General features: G+C 42.2%; 1 protein-coding gene across 1 annotated transcript in view; it reads right to left on the reverse strand.

Annotated features, from left to right (window-relative positions):
- Positions 1 to 21,069, reverse strand: part of brinp1 (BMP/retinoic acid inducible neural specific 1) — a 127,934-nt gene that overhangs the window by 67,615 nt on the left and 39,250 nt on the right. The window contains exon 2 of the mRNA XM_014128697.3: positions 16,061 to 16,328. Within this exon, the coding sequence (XP_013984172.1) occupies positions 16,061 to 16,278 (218 nt within the window). The 5' untranslated portion in view covers positions 16,279 to 16,328. The remainder of the gene's footprint in view (positions 1 to 16,060; positions 16,329 to 21,069) is intronic.

A 21,069-nucleotide genomic window follows, 5' to 3' on the forward strand; every position in this document is an offset into this window, starting at 1 on the left:
AAATGTTACCTTTATTTAACCAGTTAGGCTAGTTGAGAACAAGTTCTCATTTACAACTGAGACCTGGCCAAGAATAAAGCAAAGCAGTTTGACACATACAACAACACAGAGTTACACATGGAATAAACAAACATACAGTCAATAATACAGTAGAAAAAGTCTAGAAATAGTGTGTGCAAATGAGGTAAGATAAGGGAGGTAAGGCAATAAATAGCCCATGGTGGCAAATGAATTACAATATACCAATTAAACACTGGAGTGATTGATGTGCAGAAGATGAATATGCAAGTAGAGATACTGGGGTGCAAAGGAGCAAGATAAATAAATAAATACAGTATGGGGATGAGGTAGTTGGATGGGCTATATTACATATGGGCAATGTACAGGTGCAGTGATCTGCGAGCTGCTCTGACAGCTGGTGCTTAAAGCTAGTGAGGGAGATATGAGTCTCCAGCTTCAGTGATTTTTGCAGTTCGTTCCAGTCATTGGCAGCAGAGAACTGGAAGGAAAGGCAGCCAAAGGAGGAATTGGCTTTGGGGGTGACTAGTGAGAAATACCTGTTGGAGCGTGTGCTACGGGTGGGTTTTGCTATGGTGACCAGTGAGCTGAGATAAGGCGAGGCTTTACCTAGCAGAGACTTGTAGATGACCTGGAGCCAGTGGGTTTGGCGACGAGTATGAAGCGAGGGCCAGCCAATGAGAGCGTACAGGTCGCAATGGTGGGTAGTGTATGGGGCTTTGGCGACAAAATGGATGGCACTGTGATAGACTGCATCCAATTTGTTGAGTAGAGTGTTGGAGGCTATTTTGTAAATGACATCGCCAAAGTCGAGGATCGGTAGGATGGTCAGTTTTACGAGGGTATGTTTGGCAGCATGAGTGAAGGATGCTTTGTTGCGAAATAGGAAGCTGATTCTAGATTTAATTTTGGATTGGAGATGCTTAATGTGAGTCTGGAAGGAGAGTTTACAGTCTAACCAGACACCCAGGTATTTGTAGTTTTCCACATATTCTAAGTCAGAACCGAGTACCAGAGTAGTGACGCTGGACGGGCGGGCAGGTGCGGGCAGCAATCGGTTGAAGAGCATGCATTTAGTTTTGCTTGCATTTAAGAGCAGTTGTAGGCAACGGAAGGACAGTTATGGCATTGAAGCTCATCTGGAGGTTAGTTAACACAGTGTCCAAAGAAGGGCCAGAAGTATACAAAATGGTGTCGTCTGCGTAGAGGCGGATCAGAGTATCACCAGCAGCAAGAGCAACATCATTGATGTATACAGAGAAGAGTCGGCCTGAGAATTGAACCCTGTGGCACCCCCATAGAGACTGCCAGAGGTCCAGACAACAGGCCCTCCGATTTGACACACTGAACTCTATCTGAGAAGTAGTTGGTGAACCAGGCGAGGCAGTCATTTGAGAAAACAAGGCTGTTTAGTCTGCCGATAAGAATGTAGTGATTGACAGAGTCGAAAACCTTGGCAAGGTCGATGAATACGGCTGCACAGTAATGTCTCCTATCGATGGCAGTTATTTAGGACCTTGAGCGTGGCTGAGGTGCACCCATGACCAGCTCTGAAACCAGATTGCATAGCGGAGAAGGTACGGTGGGATTCGAAATGGTCGGTAATCTGTTTGTTAACTTGGCTTTCGAAGTCCTTAGAAAGACAGGGTAGGATAGATATAGGTCTGTAGCAGTTTGAGTCTAGAGTGTCTCCCTTTGAAGAGGGGGATGATCGCGGCAGCTTTCCAATCTTTGGGAATCTCAGACAATATGAAAGAGAAGTTGACAGGCTAGTAATAGGGGTTGCAACAATTTCGGCAGATAATTTTAGAAAGAGAGGGTCCAGATTGTCTAGCCCGGCTGATTTGTAGGGGTCCAGATTTTGCAACTCTTTCAGAACATCAGCTATCTGGATTTGGGTGAAGAAGAAATGGGGGAGGCTTGGGCGAGTTGCTGTGGGGGGTGCCGGGCAGTTGACCGGGGTAAGGGTAGCCAGTTGGAGAGCATGGCCAGCCGTAGAAAAATGCTTATTGAAATTGTCAATTATAGTGGATTTATCAGTGTTGACAGTGTTTCCTAGCCTCAGTGCAGTGGGCAGCTGGGAGGAGGTGCTCTTATTCTCCATGGACTTTACAGTGTCCCAGAACTTTTTTGAGTTTGTGCTACAGGATGCAAATTTCTGTTTGAAAAAGCTAGCCTTCGCTTTCCTAACTGCCTGTGTATATTGGTTCCTAACTTCCCTGAAAAGTTGCATATGACAGGGGCTATTCGATGCTAATGCAATACGCCACAGGATGTTTTTGTGCTGGTCAAGGGCAGTCAGGTCTGGAGTGAACCAAGGGCTATATCTGTTCCTGGTTCTACATTTTTTGAATGGAGCATGCTTATTTGAGATGGTGAGGAAGGCACTTTTAAAGAATAACCAGGCATCCTCTACTGAGGTCAGTATCATTCCAGGATACCCCGGCCAGGTCGATTAGAAAGGCCTGCTCGCTGAAGTGTTTTAGGGAGTGTTTGACAGTGATGAGCGGTGGTCGTTTGACCACAGACCTATAACGGATGCAGGCAATGAGGCAGTGATCGCTGAGTTCTTGGTTGAAAACAGCAGAGGTGTATTTGGCGGGCAGGTTGGTTAGGATAATATCTATGATTGTGCCCGTGTTTACGGATTTGGGGTTGTACCTGGTAGGTTCATTGATAATTTGTGTGAGATTGAGGGCATCAAGCTTAGATTGTAGGATGGCCGGGGTGTTAAGCATGTCCCAGTTTAGGTCACCTAGCAGCACGAGCTCTGGAGATAGATGGGGGGCAATCAATTCACATATGGTGTCCAGGGCACAGCTGGGGGCAGAGAATGGTCTATAGCAAGCGGCAACGGTGAGAGACTTGTTTCCGGAAAGGTGGATTTTTAAAAGTAGAAGCTCGAATTGTTTGGGTACAGACCTGAATAGTAAGACAGAACTCTGCAGGCTATCTCTGCAGTAGATTGCAACTCCGCCCCCTTTGGCAGTTCTATCTTGCCGGAAAATGTTATATTTAGGGATGGAAATTTCAGGGTTTTTGGTGGCCTTCCTAAGCCAGGATTCAGACACGGCTAAGACATCCAGGTTGGCAGAGTGTGCTAAAGCAGTGAATAAAACAAACTTAGGGAGGTGGCTTCTAATGTTAACATGCATGAAACCAAGGCTTTTATGGTTACATAAGTCAACAAATGAGAGCACCTGGGGAATAGGAGTGGAGCTAGGCACTGCAGGTCCTGGATTAACCTCTACATCACCAGAGGAACAGAGGAGGGTAGGATAAGGGTACGGCTAAATGCTAAAGGCTCTATGAACTGGATGTCTAGTACGTTCGGAACAGAGAGTAAAAGGAGCAGGTTTCTGGGCGCGATAGAATAGATTCAATGCATAATGTACAGACAATGGTATGTTAGGATGTGAGTACATTGGAGGTAAACCTAGGCATTGGGTGATGATGAGAGAGATATTGTCTCTAGAGATATTGTCTCTAAGGCCCTTCTAGCAGAAGGAAAGTCTGTTTTAGCCTCCTCGTGTGGGTCCGTCGATAGACCAGTCGTGATGGATTAGTAGGGTTCCGTGGAGCAGAGGGGTCCAGTCCAATTGGCAAATGGATCTATTCAGCTAACAGTTCAATGTGCTCTAGACAGCTAGCGGGCCGCGGCTAGCAGATGGGCATTCAGGGGACGTCGCGACGGAAGGGCCTGTTGGAAAAAAAACCTTGGGCAGAGTACGTCGGTAGTCCAGTCGTGATGGATAAGCATGGCTTCGTAGTAAAAGGGGTCCAGGCTGATTGGCAAAATAGGAATAGTGGCACGAGAAATTGGCCGATGGACCTATTAGTTAACAGTCCGATATGCTCTAGACAGCTAGCGGGCCGCTGCTAGCAGGCTAGCAGATCGGCATTCAGGGGACGTCGCGACGTAGGAGCCTGTTGAGTAACCCCCTCAAGCAGATTACATACCGGCAGTAAAAGGGGTCCAGGCCAGTTGGCAAAATAGGTATTGTAGCCCAGGAGTGGCTGATGGACCTCTTCAGCTAGCTGGGAGATGGGCCTTGCATGGGCTAGCTCCAGGATAATTGGTGCTTGCTTCGGCACAGAGACGTTAGCCAAGAGTAGTCACTCGGATTGCAGCTAGCTAGCTGCGATGATCCAGGTGAGAAGGTTCAGAGCTTGCGTTAGGAATCTGGGGATCTGGAGAGAAAATAGGTCCAGTATGCTCTGGTTTGAATCGCATTGCACAAACTAGAGCTCTCCGAGCTAAAGGTAACTGATGACCACTAGCAGTGGTTAGCTGACTACTATCTAGTAACTAGTTAGCTGGCTAGCTTCTGTTGGGGGATTCCGATTCAGAGGTAAAGAAAAATATTTTTGAAAAAAGCAGATCCACATCACATTGGGTGTGGCGGGATGGAGGAGAGTATTTTGAAGTTGAGGTTTAGAAAAATAGAAAAAGGAAATGCAAAGAAAAATATATAAAAATATATATATATGGGACACGACAAGACGAAGGACAAAGACGCAAGGTTGCTAAAAACAGAAGCTAAAAGTATGTATCGCTACAATAACAAATAATCACTATCCCGGATGGCCTAACAAATACAGTTTATAAAACTATACATTTGGATTGGTTGATAGCAGGGAGTTATAGCATCACAATCCCTGCATTCCACTGGTAATGCCTGTTAACAGTTCAATTAGATTTAACAAGATTCATCCACCGTCCCACAGCCCAGCCAGTCATTCATAAACTTAATCTCCCCCAGAAAAAAAAACATCTAGCCAATTTTTCCCCATGCTACGAGGCTAGCATTTGGTTTGGTACAGCGGGGGTTAATATAAGCCTCGCTGTGTACCTATCCGACCTGTGCAACATGTTTCAGTAATGTTTTGCCATCCCACCACTGCCATGCATATGAACGTGACGAGACTGACAGCTTATCTGTTCCTGGCAAATATCAGGATCATTATAATGGATATATCCAAAGAAAAGGCAATAGAAACAAACATAGTTTGCAGTCATTTCAGTTGCTTGATGTGATCATGTGTTAGCTTAAGTTGGCTAGCTATCTAGCAAAGGAGAAGGAATGTTATCCTTAACCTAGCGATCCTCCCTATCTTATTGACTCGACAATCAGCTGGTTGTTGCCTATTTATACATGATTTAGTAAATCATTATTTATTGAAGTTATTGTCTTTTGTCACTATTGACCCTCTTGCTAGCCAGCTACATGCCAATTATTTGACATGGAAGTAATTTGTTATTTGTTTATACAGTAGCAATGTGGAGTTAACAGAATGAACGACTGGGTCAAAACATTTGAATACAATAAACAACCAGCCTGTTTGGTTAGCAGCTTCAGAACCTCAGAACTAACAAGTAGATTTTGCCCAGACTATATTGTCTGGTGACGGGATGAAATACAAATCTTTTACTCATTAAAATAATGTTTTTAGTGAAAACATGCCGGCAACAGTTTTATAAAAGCAATAAGGCATGAGAACCTGGTAATTATTGTGTGATAACTCCCTCCTAAGGGCTGTTTCCCAGTCCTTGGTTTCGCATTTGGCCTAAGAACAGCCCTTAGTTGGGAGTTATCACAGGATAATCCCCGGGTTCTCATGCCTTATTACTTAAATACGCTGCTATGATTATATTTCAATAGATTGAATTTGATGGCTAGGCTAATTGAACACATTGGGGTTGTTGTGCTATGAACCCTGAAATGGATCTAATCACGACAATCTCTTAATTCACTTTAATCTAGCGGTTTACAGGACATGATGCTGGAATCAGACCTGCAGGTGACTGACCTGGCCACTTGTCTGGATCTAATCAACAATGTAATAGAATAACTACTGCTGATGAACACATCTGAGAGAGAGATCTTGCATCTAAACTAATTTAGGCTCACATAATATACTGCAAATTAGAGGAGATAGAGAAAATAATGAGGATAACATTTTGAGTTGTATTACACTCAACTGTACTCAAGTGTTTCAAGTGACATCATTGGTCAAGAAGAGTGGAAACTGATACAAGCTGAAAAGGCATCAGCAGCAACTGATCTTGCATTTAGATATACTCAGACAGGTATGGGATTAATGACTGAAGAATATGCTATGAATAGGATGTTGGTGCCGTCTAAAGCAACTGCATTAGGCCTGCAATTTCATCATCTGCCAATAGAAACATGTAGCTTTATAGCTCACTTTTCTGTTGATTGATAAAATGGATTGATTGATAAAACACTAGCTCTGTGTTGCATTCGATGCAAATCTAATTCATAACAACAACACTTTCAGACTACTCATAAGAATGAGAGGTTTCAAGGTCAAGCCAAACATTCAGTGAAATGAAACAAATGTTATTGCGACTGCTCCAGCTGCCGCTTACTGTATCTCATCCATCTGCTGCTGTTCTGAATTCTCTAAGCAATAACTTCCACTGATGCCCTAAATAGAATAGGAATTTGCCTCTGTTTACACAGCCAGGCAAATTCTGATCTTTTACCAACATTTGTTCTTTTGACCAATGAGATAAAATCTTTTGTCAATAATTGGGAAAAATATCAGAAATGGGCTGCCTGTGTAAATGCAGCCATTGAAATCTATATGGAATCTACCAGATCTGCAAAGCATATATTTGGACATACTGTATATTTACAAATATTCTATGTAATCTATAGTAGACATCCACTGGGACTCTAGGCATCTACCAGGCCTATATTTTTACATAATGTATGCATGTATGCTATGGTATCTATAGTATGCATTTCACATCTTTAGAAGCAGAAATATCTATATGATAGCTAAGGTTGTCATACTCGTCGTAATGGACAGACCAAGGCGCAGCGGGTAAAGTGCTCATCTTCTTAACTTATTTAAAGAAAACACTTAAACAAAATAAACAAACGACGAAAAACAGTTCCATAAGGCTCCCAGGCTATACAGAAAATAACCACCCACAAAACACAAGTGAAACAAACCTAAACTAAATATGGCCTCCAATTAGAGCCAACGACAACCAGCTGCCTCTAATTGGAGGTCCTACCAAAAACCCAACATAGAAATAGAAAACATAGAACCTAAACCAAAAATACCGAAACACACAAAACAAACACCCCCTGCCACGCCCTGACCAAACTACAATGACAAATAACCCCTTTTACTGGTCAGGATGTGACAACAGTATGCATTAAACAGCTATGCTATCACCACAACACAATTAAAATCCATAGCATCTAATGGTACGCATTTAAAATCCATGGTGCAGTATATCTTCAGAACCATCTAAATCTATGATATCTGATATTACAATTAGCTCTGTATTCAATAACTAGCTAACACATTTGGAATCCATAGCATCTAATGGTACACATTCAAATTCCATGGTGCAGGATCTACGGCACTCATCCTTTCCTATCGTCTTCCTCCCCCGGGGTGAGGCGATGTGGGCAAGTCTCGGGGGACTCTGGCAGCCAGGCAAGCAGCGTCCCACACAGTGAATTAGTCAGTACTTAACCTCGACACTTCCTCTAGCTCCGTTCCTCCGTATAATTACCATCTCTCCCTGCCAGTAATTAACTAATCCCACAGTGGGGCTGATTATCCAAGGTTTGAGGAGGGAAGAGACAAGAAAACTCCCTCCCCAGATCAGCCCTCTTGATTCCCTAACTTACAGCTGAGCCTCTCTGACTTGACTGACTGGCTGACTCAGTTTCGGGGTGTGATTATAATTGGGGAGGCTGTTGCTGTTCCGAGGGGAAATGTTTTCGGGTGTTTTTTTTGCGGCACAATAAAAATGTCTCACAAACATTGCAGTGATGGCAATTATACAGTAGAGAGATGGTAAACCTTGCTCCCGGAGGATAAATATTTGGCGTCATGGATATAAAATCAGTCGTAGAGGGTAAGTGACCACAGATGTGTGCAGGGTTGGGAAGTTCCTGCAAGTGCTGAAAGGAGGGGGCATTGGAGGGAGTATCGTGTCGTAAAGGAGTCCCTGATTATTTATCACCTTGACTCTGACCTCTCTGTCAGCTTGTCTCTGTCTGCCCCCCCCCCCCCACCCCCCCCCATGACGCAGATTTACTGGTTTCCTCTGCCCCGGTCTCTGACTTGCCTAGTTAAATAAAGGTTATATTAAAAAAATTACAAATTAATATGATCTCACTCTCCTACACCTGCACATATACACACTCCAGCCATCTTCCTTGTTCTTGCTCCCTTATCTATTTCCCTCTCCCTCCCTTTTTATTTCTCTCTCTCTCTCTCACCCCCTCTCTCTGCAGAATGTGGACAACTGCGGCTGCCCCCTGAATTAAACATTCCCCTCGCCTTGCCTCAGATCTGCCGACTGCATCTAAATGATCCAACCCTGCTCTATCTAATTACTGATGGATCATCCAGACTCATTCAACTTAGCCTGAGTGGGACAAAAGATGTGTCTCCTACCGGCACTTAAAACAAAGGGCCCAACAACACTCTACAGACAGACTATTCACAATTAAACCTGTGAATGAGTTTGGCTCCTTTCAATGCCTCTCTTTTTGTCCTTATCAGATCAATAGGTATACTTTGTTATTTGGGCTAATAGCACATTGCATTAGGGTGGTGCACAACACCGTATGCATTACCAATGAAAGGCCAAAATAAAGCATCAAAGGGATGGAGGGATGATAGAGACAGTAAAGGTGAACAACAAAAATGGGAGTTGAAGAAAAGGTGTAGATTAAGTAAAGACTAGAGTGATATCTGTTTGATGAACAGTTTAAAGCCTAGGTTAACAAGGTCATACTGTTTCACATGGGAAGCTGAAGATCAGTGGTGAATGTATAATAATAATTTAAGGCTAATCAGGTGATCGCTGACAAGTCGATCTAATTAAACTGATGAAGAAATGTTAATTTATAGAAGTGCATAATCTCCATGCATTAGACAAATCACAGTATAACTGGTTGGCAAATAAATGAGCATGTCTTGTATGTGATGTGCTTGGTGTGAGTGTGAGTGTGAGGATATTGGTAGATGTTTGCTTCAATACTACTAATGTAAACTGTAGGTGATTATATCCGGTTCAATTCAGCCAATTAAAATCGTCAACGAAGTTGGACATGATCGAACACTTGTTCATGAAAGCGCACTTAACAGAAGTCCAATGGCACGTTCTGATAATCAAAGCAACTAGATCACATGCATTAGACCGACTGGTCATATAGCTCACAGCGTAGAATGTCTAGCTCTTTGTGGTTGTTGCAGATTATGACAAGGATTTAAATCTCACATTAGTTTTCCCCCCCTTTGAAATGTAGAATGACATTTATTGTGTTAGTGTTAAGAAGTGAAGTGCAGCCAACAGCTTGAAAATTAAGATAATGGTTTGCCAGGACCGCTAGTTAGTAGACCGGCGACGTCGAACGTCGGAGGGGAGGAGTGGGAGTACACGTGACAGTAGATGATTATAAAAATGCATATAAAACGTTGTAGGCCTACAGTCAGGTGTACACGTCCATCAAGAGCTACGTCTTTCTTCAGCCCTGCAGACAAACACACTGCTATGGCGTAATAGTGATATTGCATAGACTATATTACATGGACGTGTACACCTGAATGTAGGCCTACAACGTTTTATATGCATTTTTATAATCATCTACTGTCACGTGTACTCCCACTCCTCCCCTCCGACGTTCGTCGTCGCCGGTCTACTAACTAGCGGTCCTGGCAAACCATCTTCATGCACACCTGGCAACCACCATTACACACACCTGCATCTCATCATCAGTCACACCTGGACGTCATTACTCCCTAATTACTTACCCTTCATATAGCACTCCTTTGTTACTAGTCATCAGGTAGTTTTGTTTGTGTTTCCATGTCAGACGCTTCTCTTGGTTTGTAGCGTTCGTTGTTATTAAACTCACTAACTGCACCTGCTTCCTGACTCTCTGCATCTATGTTACATCTACTTCATCACATAGGGATTATTTGACTTGAGGACCAACAGTGGAGTGTATTTTCCTCAAATAAAAATGTTGCTGGGGGAATTGGCTGATGCACATCTTGAGACGGAGGTCCAAGTTAAAATGTTTCTAATGTTTGCAAGTAAGGTCCCGTTGTGTTTATGTATAGCAGCATTATACAAACTAAGTGAACTGCAAGTGTGTGACATGTGGATACTTGCACTGCACTGTTGAGCTTGCAAGAAGCATTTCACTGTACCGTTTACACCTGCTCTATCCTGTGCAACTTTGAGATAGACTTGTGCCCTAAATGTGAAGTGCAACTGAAAAAATAGGACATGGCCAAATTGATATGATGGATTGAGATCTAAAAGTTTACTGATGCCATCAGAACCAATCAAAAAATGTGTTCAACTTAATATTGTAAAAGGATACAAATCCTAATGTGGTTGGCGACACACAAATCTGACGATCCAGACAAAAATTCACCTAGTCTAAACACATTTAATGACGCCATCAAATGGAATAAAGTGGATTAAGAGGAGTTAGTGAAATAGAGGGGGAAACCAAATCAGGAGTTAACTATGTTCATTCGCAACTTACGCTGACTATTATACAGTGTGTGTGAGAGAGAGAAAGAGAGAGAGATTGAGGATCTCTTTCTCCAGATGAAATATCCATGCAAAGATGAAGCTTGTGCTGAAAACTGCTGAACACCAATTGCCAAAGTTGTTGAGTTAGGTGCTCCGGAGGCCTTCTGAGAAAATGGCATTTGTTGAGAAATAGGTCCAAGTCTGTAATTTTTAAAATACAGCCCCACATCTCTTGAACTTGACGGCAGTTTAGGTGACGCCGTCAGCGCTGTATAAGCGAGGAATCAATCTGTGCCAGAAAACAATCTGTGCAAGGTGCTTTTTTCTGTAATCACATTGATGACTACCACAAATCACAAGTTAGCGTTTCAGCAATGGGAAAATTGCGAAACTAAATTAGACAAAATAGGGCCACTTCTGATAGAGCTGCTGGAGTGGACATCTGAGTGATGCCTCTGGGTAATTTTTCTGTAGATCGTTGTGGAGGCTAATCGATTCAAACCCTGGATAGATTTTCAGTTGGTAATGAATCTTGGTCCAATGACAGTGTGAGGCAAGCCTCCCCTTCGCACACCACAAACCCCACATCCAAGATCAATAAGCACCATCATGACATTTTCATAAACATTTTCATTTTTAATAACAACCTCCATCTCCCTCCTTTGATTACAGTAATGCTGATTCCCAGCCTTTAAAATGCATTAACGGACAGGGATTTGCATTTATATTGGATTTCTCTGCCACACAAGGACTTGAGATAGAGCCTGAGAACAATGACCACAGCAACATCATCTAAAAACACAGTCAACCCCATAATAGAGTACATACGCCACAGAGAGAGGAAGTCAAGGACAGGCAAAAGCAGACCATTCTACCACTCACTCAAGCACGGATTGATACCCAGTCAGTAACGATTCAATCTCCAAAACTGCAACATGCTACAACAGCGAAAGTGGCTTTATGGCATATTATGTATTTGGTACAGGTGGAGGCGTACACACTCATGTATATCCAACATACAGTGCCTTGCAAAAGTATTCATCCCCCTTTGCATTTTTCCTATTTTGTTGCATTACAACCAGTAATTTAAATATATTTTTATTTGGATTTCATGTAATGGACATACACAAAATAGTCCAAATTGGTGAAGTGAAATAAATAACTTGTTTAAAAAAATTCAAAAAAATTGAAATGGAAAAGTGGTGCGTGCATATGTATTCACCCCTTAGCTATTAAGCCCCTAAATAAGATCTGGTGCAACCAATAACCTTCAGAAGTCACATAATTAGTTAAATAAAGTCCACCTGGAGGCAATCTAAGTGTCACATGATCTGTCACATGATCTCAGTATATATATACACCTGTTCTGAAAGGCCCCAGCGTCTGCAACACCACTAAGCAAGTGGTACCACCAAGCAAGCGGCACCATGAAGACCAAGGAGCTCTTCAAACAGGTCAGGGACAAAGTTGTGGAGAAGTACAGATCAGGGTTGGGTTATTAAAAAATATCTGAAACTTTGAACATCCCACAGAGCACCATTAAACACATTATTAAAAAATGGAAAGAATATGGCACCACAACAAACCTGCCAAGAGAGGGCCGCCCCCCAAAACTCAAGGTCCAGGCAAGGAGGGCATTAATCTGAGAGTTAACAAAGAGACCAAAGATAACCCTGAAGGAGCTGCAAAGCTCCACAGTGGAGATTGGAATATCAGTCCATAGGACTACTTTAAGCCGTACACTCCACAGAGCTGGGCTTTACAGAAGAGTGGGCAGAAAAAAGGCCATTGCTTAAAGAAAAAAATAAGCAAACATGTTTGGTGTTCGCCAAATGGCATCTGGGAGACTCCCCAAACATATGGAAGAAGGTACTCTGGTCAGATGAGACTAAAATGTAGCTTTTTTGCCATCAAGGCAAACGCTATGTCTGGCGCAAACCCAACACCTCTCATCACCCGATAACACCATCCCCACAGTGAAGCATGGTGATGGCAGCATCATGCTGTGGGGATGTTTTTCATTGGCAGGGACTGGGAAACTGGTCAGAATTGAACGAATGATGGATGGCGCAAAATACAGGGAAATTCTTGAGGGAATCCTGTTTCAGTCTTCCAGAGATTTGAGACTTGGACGGAGGTTCATCTTCCAGCAGGACAATGACGCTAAGCATACTGCTAAAGCAACACTTGAGTGGGAAACATTTAAATGTCTTGGAATGGCCCAGTCAAAGCCCAGACCTCAATCCAATTGAGAATCTGTGGTATGACTTAAAGATTGCCGTACACCAGCGGAACCCATCCAACTTGAAGGAGCTGAAGCAGTTTTGCATTGAAGAATGGGCAAAAATCTTAGTGGCTAGATGTGCCAAGCTTATAGAGACATACCCCAAGATACTTGCAGCTGTAATTGCTGCAAAAGGTGGCTCTCAAGTTTTCAGTGTTTTTGTCTTATTTCTTGTTTATTACACAACATATTTTGCATCTTCAAAGTGGTAGGTATGTTGTGTAAATCAAATGATACTCACGCCCCAAAAATCTATTTTAATTCCAGGTTGTAAGGCAACAAAATAGGAAAAATGCCACGGGGGTGAATACTTTCGCAAGCCACTGTATAATATGCATAGAAGGGAGAAAAAGAGCACTTTCGTCGCAGCCAATTCCTTAACCAATGCCTTCCAATTACTCTTAGGGAAGGAAGAAACACACCTCTGGGGGTGGGGTAAAGTGTAGCAACATAGTGTTTCTTTGCTCCAAGTGATGGTGACCTTTCCGGCGTGCCAAACCGGCACAAGTGCGTCCTAAATATGTGTGTTTGGCATGCAGAATGAGGCACGTTGCAGAGGTTATTAAAAACGAGGGAGATTTGTTTGTTGCTGATCAGGTTGGCATTGTCCAACGGTCCGCCTTGGGATAATCTCTCTTGATAAGGGAGGCAGAAAGGGATGATTTGTCTCCCTGTAAGTCTGATTCAACCACTTTCTAACCAGTAAATCGCAAAGACAGCGGAAGCCCTGGGGAAATTTACAAAGCTATTCACTTCTCATTGCCAGTTAGCATCTGCTGCCAGTTCTTTATTTATTTCTCAACTTACTTACTTCAGATGGGAGCCAAAAAGAGGTGGAAAAGGAGTCATATGTGACATTGTAACTGTGTCTGTAGCTAAGGTTTTTGGGAACCTGAGGGTGAGAGCATAGGAGAATGAAGACAGCTTTATAGTTTTTACCTTTTTACCACGTGTGATTGGAATAATCTATGTCCATGGGAGCGTTTATGCCAATTTCACAGCTGGACACTTTCATAGATAATTGGATAGTTTTCACAACACAATGTACATTTTTGCAAAAGCTAATTTCATATTACCTCCACTAGTTTGTGTGAGATGTGCAAACAGGGTGAATAATAATATCAGGGTTCTGTTTTTGTATTGGCAGTATATGTTTATGTACTATATCATCCTGTGCATGTACATAAAAGGCTCAGACAAGTAATTACGACAATAATTCACTGTAAACGTATTCGTTGTATAGGAAAACACATTGAGTTTGATGGTGGATCTGGAGGGCATGGCTGCCCTTTGTTAAATACAGCCCACTCTTCATCAAAATGAAGGATATGTATAACAGACTTCTCCCAAAACAACTAAACCGAATGTAAGTTTTCCTTTGAATCCATCCAGTTGACAGATGACTCAGATCGGTTTGTCTGACTGTGGCCCAGATGTCTAACAGATGTGATTGCAGATTTCTACTTTTCATGTTTAATGAGAAGTGTAATGGATTTCACTCCGTATTGATTCAAGATTTAATTGTCTTGTCACAAGCAAGGCAATACCTTGCACTGACAGCTGAATTCGATGCCTCCTACTGTTTGATAGGTAACCAAGACGTGAGGAGGTAGTCGTGCTAGCCTGCTTCTACAACCTTTGTGTTGCAGTGCCAGAGACTCTGTTCCCCAGGCAAATACATAATGCCTGAGCCTCTTCTGATTCTTTCATTAATCGAACGAGCATCATAAGCCACACACGACAGCAGCATGGGGCCATGGATGGCTGTGGGGAAACGTGTTAGTCTGAGATTCCTGCCTCTGTATACCATCCAGGCTGTCAAGCTACATATTATGTAAATGCTCTGTTTACATGTGACAATATAAAGACAGCAAACCCAGTGGGGACCAGAGGCTACTGGGGCAATCTATGAAACGAGGAGGAAAGGAGGGAAAGAACAGAGAGACCCTGTTTAACCGTATCGCTAAATGAATGTAACATGTTGTTGATGAGTCTCTTTCTCTCTCTTGTCTTGGTCTCCCTATCACTTTCGCTCTCTCTCCCCTTTCTCTCTCTAGGATTTTGGACTGCAGAGCAGGAAAAACGAAGCACACACCTCTGAAAGGGAAGCTCCCAGGTACAGTATGTATTTGCTGTACCTTGTCAGTCAATTGTAAGGAGATTTGCAATGCAAAGACGGCAGGAAATAGAAGGATGATATCCAACACCGGCAGATCATGTATTTCACAACACGTAATGTTGCAGGGAGGAAAGAATACTACATGAACGCTGATGCCTGTCAAGAGAATGCCAACCATATCCCATTACAAAATGCTAGCTAGAATCCTTGAAAACTATGCCATACTTCTAGAATACGAAGTAAAGTTGTGTGTGCTTGTGTGTATGACATATTTGTCAATATCATGTTGCCGATTATTCTCTCAAGACAAAAACACAACCAGACATGGAAAACAAGAATTAAAAATGACAATGATTGCATACTACATTGACCTCCCTTCCTCAAGCCAGGCTCAACATTTAACTTGTGCCGTTTGGGTCTTCATTATCAAACACACACAGTAGCCCTGAATAGATCGCTACCAAATGTCTACACATTGGCATAATCATCATAATAATGCCAGAACTTAACTAAAATATACAGCGCCAGTATCAATGCAGTGCTTAGATGTTTTATTTCATCCAGACTGCCAAGCCATGCAGCTTTTGTCTATCGTTTTAATATAGACACTTTTTATACACACAGCTATTCAGTAGAGTCTGAGAGGCTAATCAGAGAGAGGATGGCTCTGACTCCATCTCTGTCACATTGCAGCTGTCTATCCTCTTAACATCACTATTTAATTGGGGAATGATTAGCTGAGCCACAATGTGTGTGGCAAATAACTACAATGGCTGGTGGTTGCATAACGTATTTATAACACCCCCTGCCTCTAAGCAGACACACAGCCTAACACACAGCACAGCCACTCCATCACTTAACACACACAGCACAGCCACTTTCTTGTGTGTGTGGTGGGTAAGTACAATAACTCTGTAAAAAGGGAGCACTTTCACACAAAACTTGTTCACAGTACACCTTCGCACGGTCTCTTCCAAAGAGACTCAAAATAGAGACTCAAAATAGAAAAAAACATTTAGCCAGAGAGTGTCTTTAAAACCTCTGCAACATCAGCACCACCCAAATCCACAAATTAAAGTGAACTCACCTATAAATTTTATATCTGGTTGTAAATCCTTGGCGGAATCTTTCCACAAAGGAGAGGTAACTCCGAGAGTGGTGGAAAGGTCCGCGGTCGGAGATGAGCCAATCAAACTGCTTAGTGACATGTTGATCGGCGGCGGACAGGTCCTGGCGGGAAGACTGAACTGTTATATGGTCCCATATAAACAGGAAGCAGATGACCTCAATAAACCTCCAGTTCATGCTTTTCTTTCAGCCGCTCTCTGTTCATTCTCGCTCCATTATGTGGAGACCTGTGGAAAGACAGATAGAGAGAAAGAGGGGGAAGAGAGGGAGGAGGAGAAATATATTTACATGACGAGTCTATTTAAAAAATACTGGGGCGTCAGCGAAAGTGAAACAGACTTAATAGAATTAGGCTAATCGGCATTGACGGAAAATGAACAAGACAGTGTCACCGAAAGACTGTTTTCGATGTGATATGATTTGTGGATTTATTTATGTTGTTCTTTTTTCCCCCCAATCTCAGGCCCCTCGTATCCTCCTCCCAGTCAGGGCCCAGATTGCAGCTTTCCATACTAACGAGGAATGTTGCCCTTTCAGCAGATGAAAATGAATTACATCCCTGGATGTGTGGCCTTCTCTTTCTCCAGACTAATTGGTGCCATGATAAGTTCAGACAAGGTTAAGAGGCTGCTTTATGATAAGTTGTGACATGGAGCTGGTTTACGTGGGGAAGCATTGTCTGATGTTCCCTCAGGAAATAAATTGCTAGGCAAAATGTTGCCAATCGACGGGCGATTTGATGGACCGTTCGAACACTTCAGTGGTGCTGTATTCAATATGGCTTGATTGGTGTGATTGGTGAGATATCCTTAAATGAGCATTCACTTGAGATACATTGGTTATCTGAAGATATATTGGTTAGGTGAACATGGGAAATGATGGTCCAAAGTGTATTGACATGGCAATGCAGATTTGAAGGCGAACCTCTGTCCAATCAATAACGTAAAGCCAATGTATCAGAGGAATTGGACACATTGGCAATACATGGATGAGGACAGCATGCAAGGTTCTCCAAAAGCAAACCTCAGCGGAGTTAACAATGATTTATAATGATATTGATTGGCAAGTGACCTCGAGAGTCTGTTAGACAGATCACAGGTCAGAGTGGACAAGTCTTGTTTTCAGATCACATACTATGATGATCATGCAACACTAATTATATCTACCCAGTCTTATATACATGACATACAAATGAAGAGACAGGGCTCAAATAAGTGTACATGCATCCAAAAGGGATAGCCATAATTTTGCACAATGTACAAAAGATAATAATACATGTGTGTCTAATTCCCATGTGACAATGTGTCTGTGAGCTTTCGCCAGGTTGGGACATTTCCCTCTATTTCTCCAGACACAAACAGAGTGATTGTTTGGTACAAACATGTCTTACCAAACTCCTAATCCCATTAAACATCATGCTTTATATTGTAGTGAACGGAGGGAGCGGGAAGTGACATGTAACATGTTGATCGGCGAAGTCTCCAGTGTGAAAGGCAAATAACCTACGCATTGCTCCAATACGGTTAATCCACTTGGTGGGAATTGTAACGTGGCTCGGTACATTGCACCCTCTGAAAGAGGCACGTCCCCGTGCTTCTACTAGCCTCAGCCCACTCACACGTCCGGGGCAGTGAGTTCAGATGGCCTCACAGCTGGTATCCCACTTCTGACACCGATACAGAGAACAAAGGAAGTGGGAAGCAAACCTGGGACTCAGGCGTGAAAGGCAATAACCCTTCGTGCCAATCGGGTTAAACCACTTGGCGGAAATTGTAACGTGGCTCATATAGCAAGGATTGCTACAATATTATATAAGCACACAAATGCCTGAGTTTGGTTATCATGTAATTGATAAATGTTTTGGATTGTATTTATTTTGGTTGGTGTAGCTATCTTGGCTACTCACCACCGCTCTATTCACCACCACTTTACTCACCACGCTCTTGAACTGGCTTCCTAGGTAAGCGTGCGCCTGGTCATGTCATCATTTTAGCCACAGATTGCAAATAGTTTTCTTCCATTCCAGGGGTGTTTTGAAAGTTGATTGTGAATGCTAATGTTTATGCTCATTATGCCATTGGTTTCATTAACTTAAGTGTTGGCCAATGTAATGTTAATTACGCAATAGTATTGCCATTTAAGTGTATAATCACTATTATTAGGAATGCATCTGTTTAAAGGTGTGAGTAGTTTAAATTAGGATTCCTGTGCTCCTCATTCCTGAAGACATTCTTGTACAGGTAACATGCTCTGCCATATACCAAGATGTATAAGTCAATGGACGATTTTCCAGTTCTTGAGTAGAGGGAATTTTGCTATTTTGGCAAAGTTTATTGTTTATTTTTGTAAACTATTTCAACTCTGAATCCATTCTTCTGCATCACTGCCTGCACTGTAAAATAAATCAAATCTACTTTTGCACCTGAACCCAGTGACCGGGACCTTAACATCCCAGAAGTCAATGGTACCCTACTGTCACATTGCATGGACCACAGGATATTACAAGATATTACACTCATCAATTACTGCATAATGACCATACTGTGAATAATTCCAGACAGAATTGAAACCATTTCTGACAGAGTATTAAAATAATACATTTAGTCATTGTACGATGTCACCATACATTATTATCCAACTTGCCAGTGGAGTCATGTCTTTAGTTACTGATAAGAAAACCATTTCCATCTGTAATTATGTTTAAGAACTTTGGCCCCTGGCTGTAGAGCATCAAGCTATCAAATTAGTGCTACTATATGCAGAAATTCTTCCCTTTTCATGCTTTATTAGACAATAACAAGTCATAAAAGAGCAGCCACAATTTAATGGGTCTAATCTTTTACTGTAAAAGGGGGGAAGAATAGTTTGATTACAAAAGCTATTGTACGGTAATGGCAGCCATACATATGTACTGGCAGGGTTCTTTACAGTATACCATCAAATAGATAACTATATCTGCCAATGCATTAATCTGTGATGATTCAGTAGGATTTGTGGATCAGTTCAGTCTCTGACACATCCAAATCTCAGTTTAGTCTATCTGCATCCATATATCCTACTGTAGGCTATATACCCTAACCCATGACTAACAGAGTACCCACGGTCATATAGTTTACTGTATAATATGTTACCCATTGTGATGTTGCATACAATAGCGTGCGGCTCATGAAAATAGAACCTTAACAACAATGACTGCAGACAATGCAGGTTTTCTGCTATGGTTGCAGAACTGAGACCGGAAAGAAACGGGTGGCATTGACTTAGGTTGCTTTGAGACTAACCAGAAACTCTGTGGCAATGACAAATCCATGGCAGGGTAATTTAATGAAGCCTGCTTTAATTTAATTAGTTTAAACTAATTTCAAGTTGGCTGTCAGAACATAACAATGCATCATCTCATTGAGAGGGGAGATGGAGAGAAGGGGATTCATAAATGATATTGCTCCGAGTATGGGAAACAGAATGCATCATGTCTACCTTTGTGTGTTTGAGTGTGTGTGCGATGTGTCGTCTGTGTGTGTGTGCGTGTTTGTGTGTGTGTGTCAGTGGAGGCTCCTTAGAGGAGGAAGGGGAGGACCCTCCTACTGAGTGAATTACATAAAAATAAAAATAGTGAAACATTACAAAAGTCCAGTTCACCAGGGAACTCATTCAGCTGAGCAGGGCCAGCCAATCACAGGCTCTACCTGCTGGCCGTAACAGGCCCCCCTTTTTAGATAAAACTATACTACAATATATTCACATCACCAAATAACTGATTAAAACACACTGTTTTGAAATGAAATTCTGTAGCCTCAACAGTACCCTCTAGAGTAGCAGCATAGTGTAGCCGGAGGACAGCTGTTTTTCATCCTCCTTTGAGTACATTGACTTCAATACAAAACCTAGGTGGTTCATGTTTCTCACCTCCTTCTATAGACTTACACAGTAATTATGACGACTTCCGGAGAACGTCCTCAAACCTATCAGAGCTCTTGCAATATGAACTGACATGTTGTCCATCCAATCAAAGGGTCAGAGAATGAATATAGTACTGAAAGTGTAAGCTACAGCTAGCTAGCACTGCAGTGCATGAAGTTGGGTGAGTAGTTGACGTAAAGATAGAGAAAGACAATAGTTGAACAGTTTTTAACAAATTAATTCATAAAACAATTAAGGAGAAGCAGCAGAGAGAGATTTTGTTGTCTTTGTTCTTCTTAGTTTATGTTTCACTTACTTAGCTAGCTAATGTAGCTAATTTAGCTTACTTAACAAGCTGACTCTAACAAAGAGGCATGCTATTTATGTTAGCTAGCTGGCTAAGGCTATCCTATTAATGTATTGCCACCGGGACCTGCCAGTGTAACTGCTAAACAGCTTGCTTTACACTGTGCTGTGTAGAGCTGTATTGGATTGGATTGTGGGTTTTCTAACATGTTAGTTCTAGTTTATTGCCTATAACGTCAATATGGTGAAAACTATGTAGGCTATGTAGTGATTAGCAATTATGGTATGATGAACTGTGCATGCGAGTGATCAAGGGTGTATTCATTCCACCGATTCTGTTCCAAAACATTTCTTAAACTTATGTAGACATGTTTTGACGTTGGTGCAGTGGATGGGACCAGTGTGGCAATACTGTGCCTGTCATCGTCACTGACCTTTATTGCCACACTGGTCCCATCCACTGCACCAACGACATTGGGGAAGTTAGCCACCTCAATAAACTTTTGTTTGGTGCTTACTTGTTCAGCTTCAGTTGATGGGAACTTGATAAATCTTCACACATGACTACTCAGTGCATCACACACTGCACTAACCACCTGACTCACAGAGGACGGACTAACTCTGTGCCTGCAAGCAAGGCTTGAAAGGATCCCAATGCTAGGAATCTCAGGGCTATCATGATTTGTAGGATGATTGGAAGACGGCATGCTCTCATGGTCTTTTTAAGTTTTAATTTAGAAGGTCAGCCAAGTACATGATAGA

Source organism: Salmo salar, chromosome 11 (genome assembly GCF_965601325.2).
Source record: "Salmo salar chromosome 11, fSalSal1, whole genome shotgun sequence".
In the NCBI taxonomy this organism is placed as follows: domain Eukaryota; kingdom Metazoa; phylum Chordata; class Actinopteri; order Salmoniformes; family Salmonidae; genus Salmo; species Salmo salar.